At 35.6% G+C, this 8795-nt stretch overlaps 1 protein-coding gene across 1 annotated transcript; it reads right to left on the minus strand.

Annotated features, from left to right (window-relative positions):
• Nucleotides 1-1304: 1304 nt before the first annotated feature.
• Nucleotides 1305-4799, minus strand: LOC110883943 (vesicle-associated protein 1-1). The gene is made up of 8 exons (XM_022131608.2): nucleotides 4633-4799; nucleotides 4476-4546; nucleotides 4257-4338; nucleotides 3554-3669; nucleotides 2853-3008; nucleotides 2733-2774; nucleotides 2058-2135; nucleotides 1305-1616 (listed from the first exon to the last, which is right to left on the minus strand). Exons 1-8 carry the CDS (start codon nucleotides 4682-4684, stop codon nucleotides 1506-1508), a joined length of 708 nt encoding a protein of 235 aa, XP_021987300.1. The 5' UTR covers nucleotides 4685-4799; the 3' UTR covers nucleotides 1305-1505.
• Between the last annotated feature and the right edge of the window lie 3996 nt (nucleotides 4800-8795).

Consider the following 8795-nt stretch of genomic DNA (forward strand, 5'->3'; position numbering starts at 1 on the left):
AGGTTTGGATATGTACAAAATTGGTTTTTTTGGATAAATATAGTAATGCTTTTATGAGTCTTTTGGAGTTAAAATGATTAATTGAAAGATCATGTACAGGGTGCATAGTGCTGGTAACAAAAGAACGTTTTGTTTAAATAAATCCTTAACTCTCTAAACTTTAAGAAATACTCTCATAGGGGAAGGTTCATTGGGGAACACTAAAAAAGTGGGGAACAGCGGGGAACCGACTCAAACGAACTCCGATTGGACTTATTCCAGCGGCGTTGGAACCGGCTCGTCAAACCCCAACTAGGATCTCTTAACCCTAAACCCTAAATCCTAACTCCTAAACTCTAAACCCTAAAGCTAAAAAATAAGGCTAAAACATAAGCTAAACAGTAAAATCTAAACTATAAACCCTAAAAGCTAAACCCTAAAGGCTAAACCTAAAGCTAAACCCTAAAGCTAAACCCTAAACTCTAAAACTAAACCCTAAGGCTAAACCCTAAAGCTAAACCCTAAAAGCCAAACCCTAATATATTTAGGGTTTAGGGGTTATGATTTAGGGTTTAGGGTTAAGAGATCCTAGTTAGGGTTCGACGAGCCGGTTCCAACGCCGCTGGAATGAGTCCAATCGGAGTTCGTTTGAGTCGGTTCCCCACTGTTCCCCATTTTTTTAGTGTTCCCCAATGAACCTCACACTATTCTCATAATGGTAATTCTAACACTGATAAAAACATTATAACAATAACTCACACAGCGGTTTGCCTTTGTAAAATTCAATGAGACGACATCACTCCTCGATAAACAATATATTACCAAAATAAGAAGAAAAAAAATCTACTGGTACAAAAAGTGAGAAACCAGAACCTCAAAACGCATGTTTTCAGGTGTGAATGCTCGAGCTCAAGCCTGTAAAAAAGCTTGAAATGAGATGCGTCCAAGCTTTGTTTATCGAGCTCGAGCATGTTTGAGAGCCTAAACTAGCCCACCAGTTATATAATTTTCTATTAATATATTAACTATACATTTAAATAACAATTAATAATTTTTATAATATTATGAAAAAATCACTAAATTATATATAAAATAATGATAATTGTTAATATAAATTAATTAATAAATATTAAACGAGTCGAGCTCAAGCTTGAAAAACTATCTATGAGCCAAGCTCAAGCTTGAAAAACAAAGCTCGAGCTCAAGCCGTCATAAGTTAAACAAGCTCGAGCTTCGGGCGTTTGCACCCCTATCAGAACTCATGAGAGAATTTTCTTCTTCTAAGGGATGGTATGGAGTCAATGGACTTTTTGGTTGGAACAAAATGATTAAAGGAATATTATAATTGATTAGGAAATACAAAATGTAATGGAAATAATATCAAAACAAAGCTACCTACATAATGTTATCTTCTAGCCCCACAAGACTATGTCAAGGGCAAAAAAATTGTGAAACCATGAATGTCTTCTCTCTTTTTACATCAATTCTGGCAAATATAATGTGAAAAAAGGAATTTGAGGCTCACTTCAATTCTTCATTATGTATCCCAAAACTAGACCAATCAAACAAATGGCGATGACAATGATGATCGAAACACCGGCCCCCTGACTTTTGTTGCCTCCACGCATCAAGAGTTCCTGAATGTCATACCGAGTATAAAAAAATGATGAAAAATTGGGGAAAATAAGAACTTATGATTAAGAGAGAGAAAAAAAAAGCAAAGGCATACTTTTGACACGATTTGGACTGTATTTCTTCTATACGTCATACACGTAAAATTAATAACTTAGCTACCGTCAGTCAGTCTTGTTTAAAGTTGCCCAAAGTGTTTTATAATACTTAAAACACTTTCAAAATGCTCTATATAAATATAGTTACATTATTAATTTAGAAATATAATGCTGTTTTTTATAATCTAATTTAATATATTAATCATTAAAGATTAAAGATACTTAAAAAATATGGACAAAACATGGGTCAAACCGACTGGTTTGGATCCATTATGACCCGTTACCCAATATGCCCATTTGCCATCCCTAAAAAATAAAAAGCCTTAAAAGTCTTGAATGAAATCTCACAATTTCCTGACGAATTTTGTTGCTTTGTTGAATAGCAGCATTCTTTTCGTCCGTCAACTTTGCAATGAGAGATCGTACCTGCAAATTCATAAGCGTTTAATCTATAACTTTAACGCAATATAATTAATTACCAAAGTAAAATGACAATGAACTTGAGATTTTTGTATTCTTCTTGGAGTTGTTAACTGATGGCAAAGGAAAATATATGTCAAAAATTTAAGAAATCTGTATTTTCTACTCAAATGCATATGCGCGTTTGCTCACCGAGTCATGATATTGCAATTTGATGTAATAGTTAATGTAAATTTGAATACGTCAAATGTATTTGGCACACTAAATGTTTATAACAAATTTGAAGATCTTGAACAAAGAGTGATATATGTCTGCCAAACCCAAAGGACCCATACTAAAAATTCTCTGGTTGACCCGAACCCGTTTTGACCAGTTACTCAGTCCCCCACACAACCCACGCATTTTGCTACCTCTAAACCGGTTCTGGTTGTAGATTGAAGAATAACTATTTCAATAATCTATAACAAACGTATTTGGATGATAAAACGTGCTGCTATGTTGACATTAAAAAGTTGCTTCAACATAGCATACGAATATTGGATGTTCAGATTCCGAAATCTAAGGTGGGTCCGTTTCTTTCGGTCCACACACACATCAACTCACCTCAGACGATTTATCATCAGAGTTCGTAATTTGTCTTGTAACCTGCATGCATGAACAAGAAACAACATATTATTGTAACTGAAAAACAGGAACACTCATGGATTAAAATTTAAAACCAACCTCGGGTCCGTTCAAATTCCCACTGTTAAATGACACTTTGGGTGAAGCCACCCCTTCATTGGGATCTTCAAGAACGGGTGAAGGTGGTTGGGGTGGAGGAAGATATATAACTCTCAATTTGCACTCTTCGACAACGCGCCCTGGCTGCTTACTGAACTGTAAACTCAATGCACGATAGAGTAACAATCTTTAAGGTACCAAAACAATGCCAATAAAAGTTTTTTGTCTATAGTAACAATTTCAAAGTCTATTTTTAGGGGTGGCAATTCCTGACACGAAAACAATTAGGTTTTGAGTTGGCCAGTCTAATCCGTTTGATGAACAGGTATGTGTTATGGGTTGGCCAATCCCACCCTTTTAATAATAGGTCGTGTTAGGGTTGTACTTGTATTTTATATACAATTTATAAGTCCAGCCCATTTACAACCCGTCGATCCATTTTGACTCATCAAATCCGTTTGATGAACAGGTATCTAACATGATTGCTACCCCTAACTTTTAACGCATGCAACCTCTTATATGTTTTATTTAAAGATCAAGATTATTCTTTCTAACAATGTTAAGTTAAACACAAATTTATTATTATTTCTATGAAAATAAAAAACTGGACCAAAGGTATTTGTTGGTCAACCGGACCCGTACCAAAAATGACCCGTTTTCCCAACCCACTCATCTTGCCACTTTTAGAGAAAATGGATTACCATTTCTGGGGTAATGTCCTTGGGGGCTATTCCTTGGCTTACAGCAACACTCTGAAGAAGAAACTTATCCTTGCATTGCATGTCAGGAGGAGCTTCCTTCTGCGCTTGCATTGTTACTGCGTCAAAACAAGAAATTTAACAAGCGTGCACGTTTTAATTGAATCCATATATCTAGAACAAATCGCCGTTATTGTGAATAAGATTTTAAATAATCAAAATCCTAATATACTTACTACCTCTTCTTAAAATAAGCATAACGTTCGAAAATAAACATATTCTTCGTTCGAACTATGCTTTGCAATGCTCCTTACAACTAAACAAAAGTTATGAGCGCATCGGTGCATGATTCTCCAAACAATCATACATGGCTTTTCGTTACAAACAATGAAACAAATCAAAATCCTTGATATGTGTAAACAGAAACACAACGTATTTGCAATACGGTGTTTCTTTAGACATTCATGCAAGAACATTTTGTGTTTTTTCTTTAATTTTCACAAAACAAAAAATCAAAATTTTGATCTTCATATATTTTTTTTACAAAAGGGGTGAGGTTCGTGACGTGAAAACAGCCGAAAGAAACACAGGATAAAAATGCGTAAAACAAGCCAAAGTTGGCTCGACACCCCGGACCCACGCATGTGACCCGGTTTGCCTTTATATATATTCTTTTAACAAATTTAAACCCAAGAGGGAAATACACCTGTTACATCACATGTTGATCTAGGCAAAACAAGCCCGGTGTTGGGACGAACACAATACTTCTTCGGATTCGTTGTCTTCACCTAAAAAAATCAAACCCAAATTTCAAAACAATTTCCAATCCTAATCCCAAACAAACATCCCCATATTGAATTTTCAATAACCCATCTAAGATCAACAAAAAAAAAATATATCCCACATTTCAATCATAATTATTTACCTTGAAGGCTACATGATTCTCTGTTTTATTCGATAACTGAAGCGAGCATGAGATCTGTTTCTTCAATTCAACTGATTTGTAAAAAAACAAAAACAAAAAGGGATTAATATAAAACAAATTGCGGGGTTAGATCGGTGATGAAATGGGGAAAACTTACATGGGAATTTGAGTTCTAAAGGTTCGACATTGAGGAGCTCCCCTGTACTCATTTTTGTTTTTGCGTTGGATTTAGAAAATGTGAAGGAAAAGGAATCATAAAAGAATGTTTGTGATTTTGGGAAAGATGGAGAGAGATATAAATATGATCCGATAATCTGTTGGAGAGAAACAAGGACATGATGAGTTGGTTTTGTTTTCTTTTCAAAATGTCAAGGCAAAAACAGACATCCAATGTTTGACTTTTTTGGAGTTTATTTTGACCATATTTATAGCATCCTTCAATTTTTAGCATTATAGGTATGTTTGGGATGAAGTTATGGGTATGTTTGGCATGAAATTTTTAGGAAGCTCTAATTTAAGCTTTTAATAAAAGAAAATTGGTATTTAATAAACCAGCCTTTAATAAGTTGGTAAATAATAATCCAACCTACAGAATTGATATATAATAATCCTAACTATCAACATGTTGGTACTCAATGAACTTCTGTTATTTTTTTTAACTGAAGTTAGTTTTTAAGTTTTATTTATTACACAAACAGTCCCTGTAGTTATAAGTTACTAGTTTTAAGTTTTATTTATTACACAAACAGTCCTTAGGGGACCCGGGGCGGTCTCCTTTTCTTCCGTGATAGTATAACGTGACAAACTTCAACGCGTTGAACTCGACCGCCGCTACACACTTCAACGCGTTATACATTAACGGAAACCGATTTTCGTTATCTCCATCACGCGTTATGGTTTATTTTTGTGAGGGTATTTGTTGGTTGGGGGGAAATTGTTGGGTGTGGTGGTGAGTGATGACCACCCCCACTAAGGGTATGTTTGGCAAAAGTAGCTGGTGGCTGGTAGCTGAAAGCTGTAAGCTAGTAGCTGGTGGCTGGAAGCTGATAGCTGTAGCTGGTAGCTAGTAGCTGTAACTTTTTAGATATATTTGGTGTTTGGTAGAGTAGCTGGAGCTTTTAATAAAATATATAAAATGACCAAAATGAACATAATTAAAAATTTAGAAAGTTGGTGCATTAAAATGTTTCCTATTTTTAGAGGTTAAAATAGTCATTTTTTCCCTAAAAGCTTGTAGCTCCTTCTAAACGCTACTAGTAGTAGCGTTCAACCAAAAGCTTCAAGCTCCTAACCTAAAAGCTTAAAGCTCCTTCAACCAAACAAGACTTTTTATTGAGTAGGAGCTTTTTCTTAAAAGCTTAAAGCTAGAAGCTCCTAAAAGCTCCTAAAAGCTCCATGCCAAACATACCCTAAAAATGGTTGTGAGTGATGGAAAAATGGTCAATGACATGGCGAAACTTAATTGGTGCTTGTGAGTGATAAATTCTATCACTAGTGAACCACCCCTAGTCCCCTTATAGTTATAAATAAATCATAAAAATCCTAAAAATTCTAAAAAATCATAAAAATTCTAAAAAAAAAAACAAAAAAACTTAAAAAATCAAAAAATTATAAAACCAAACCCTAAAATGAATAATTATTATAAAAATGAATAAAAACAAAAACGACAAATGATGATGTCGTTTATGTCTTCTACGTTTAACCAAAACCAAACCCTAAATTCAAAACAGCCGCCACCAAGGATTACCAGCGATGTGAGGTTGCAGGTTATTGTGAAGTTTTATTTATTACACAAACAGTCCCTGTAGTTATAAAAAAAATCATAAAAATCCTAAAAAATCAAAAAAAAATCTAAAAAATCATAAAAATTCTAAAAAAATAAAAAAAAATCAAAAAATTATAAAAAATAAAAAAAAAATTCTAAAAAATCAAAAAAAAATTCTAAAAATTCTAAAAAATCAACACTCTGTCGTGCACCGTACAACATTGTTCGACTCTGTTCACCGAACATCGTCGAACGCCACCGTCTGTCATTAATATCATCTCCAACATCGTCTTAGCTTATCATCTGCAACTCTGTTCTACCTTCATCGATCTCCTCCCCATCTCCGGTCATCTTCTCCGGCGCCATCTCCGCCTAACCTGCAACTCCACTCCATCTTCATCTTCACCACAGCATATTGACGATGACCACCACCTGCAACTGTTCGTCACCGGCGACCACCATCTCTCCGTCGTTAACCACCACCGTGCACAGTCGTCTCTTCCGTGTTCATCATTCATCGTCGTCCTACATCGTCATCATCATCATCTCCGACAGTCTTCATCTCCTGTCATCATTAATATTATCTCTGACGACCAAGTCATCTTCTCCGACCACCCCTTTCACCACTGCTACATCGACATCATCATCACTATCGACATCAACCTTCTCGTTCTCCGACCACCGTTTCCACCCTTCTGATCTCCGGTCATCACAATAACCTGCAACCTCACATCGCCGGTAATCCTTGGTGGCGGTTGTTTTGAATTTAGGGTATGGTTTTGGTTAAACGTAGAAGACATAAACGACATCATCATTTGTCGTTTTTGTTTTTATTCATTTTTATAATAATTATTCATTTTAGGGTTTGGTTTTATAATTTTTTGATTTTTTTAAGATTTTTTTGTTTTTTTAGAATTTTTATGATTTTTTAGAATTTTTAGGATTTTTATGATTTATTTATAACTATAGGGACTGTTTGTGTAATAAATAAAACTTAAAAACTAACTTCAGTTAAAAAAAATTAACAGAAGTTCATTGAGTACCAACATGTTGATAGGTAGGATTATTATATACCAATTCTGTAGGTTGAATTATTATTTACCAACTGGTTAATGGTTGGTTTATTAAATACCAATTTTCCTTTAAAAAACTCCTACTCAATAAAAATTCTTATTTAGTTGAACTTTTTAAATGCACAAGCTTTTTAAATTTTTAGTTATGTCCATTTTGGTCATTTTATATATTTGATTAAAAGTTTCAACTACTCTGCCAAACACCAAATATATATCTAAAATGCTACAGCTACCAGTTGCCAGCCACCAGCTACTTTTGCTTTAAAAAAAACAGGTTTGGTCAACTAACATGACCTGTTTAAAAAACAGATCATCCGTTTACCCGTTTTGTTGATGCACAATGTCTAAAGCCTGCGTCTTTGTAATGCTAGATTAATGTATAGGGTCCAGATAGGTCATTTTGTATAAGTTCAGGGGGTTAGATTGTAAATTTATGAAGTTAATGTTGTAGGTCCGCTTTTGTGGCATGTGTCCACAAAAGCGAACCAGCTTTGTTGTCTGGTCCGCTCTTGTGGACATGTCACATGAGCGGACCGCGTAGCCTATATATACCCTCTGTGCAATCTTCATTTGTAACGTTGTCCGTACGGCAAGCGTTATCAAGTGAAGAAAAAGTATTTTAAGTGTGAATTCTCTGTTTCTACTCCATTCTTTTACAGTTTTCTTTGTATCATGCTGAAAATGTGTTTCCGCCACATTCTCAGTAAGCACTAGCTCTGATTGACTCACTCGAGAGGTCAAAACTGATCCTACAATTGGTATCAGAGCCAGTTGCGAGTTAGTTTGCTAGATACGAAGCTTTTTACACGGACTTTTGTAGATTTGGACTGTTTGAACGGAGGAAATGGACTGAAAATTGGACAACAGGTGTAAAATACACTAATAACAAACCCTTGAAAGATTCAGATCAAAATACAGCCTAAAAGTGACATAAAAACCCTCGTAAAGTAGGTTCGCATATACGTCATGTTCCTGGTTCGCTTTTGAGGTCCGCTCCAATGTACAAGTTTTGCTGGTTCGCTCCTGATTTTTGTTCTGGTCCGCTCGAAATGTTTGTTTTGGTTGTTGGTTCGCTCGTCTGGTCCGCTTGAACGACAATTTTTCTGGTCCGCTCGAAGTACAAATTCTAGTCCGCTCCAGAATTCATTTGTGGTTCGCTCGAAAGTCAGTTTTCTGGTCCGCTCGAAGTACAAATTCCGGTCCGCTCCAGATTTCATTTGTGGTTCGCTCGAAAGTCAGTTGCCTGGTCCGCTCCAAGTGCAACATTCTGGTCCGCTCCAGAGTTCAGTGGTGGGTTCGCTCATTGTTACAGTTGTGGTTCGTTCCAAGGTCACTGTGGTTCGCTTATTCAGCCAGTGTGGTTCGCTTATTCAGACTGTTTGAAAAATTCCTTCGTTACGACTAAAAAGATGATGAAAAAGTTGTGTCTGGGTTTAGTTGGGACAAGTATATTCCAGGAAAGGATGATCAAGCAATGATGGC

This window comes from Helianthus annuus, chromosome 8 (assembly GCF_002127325.2).
Source record: "Helianthus annuus cultivar XRQ/B chromosome 8, HanXRQr2.0-SUNRISE, whole genome shotgun sequence".
NCBI lineage: Eukaryota > Viridiplantae > Streptophyta > Magnoliopsida > Asterales > Asteraceae > Helianthus > Helianthus annuus.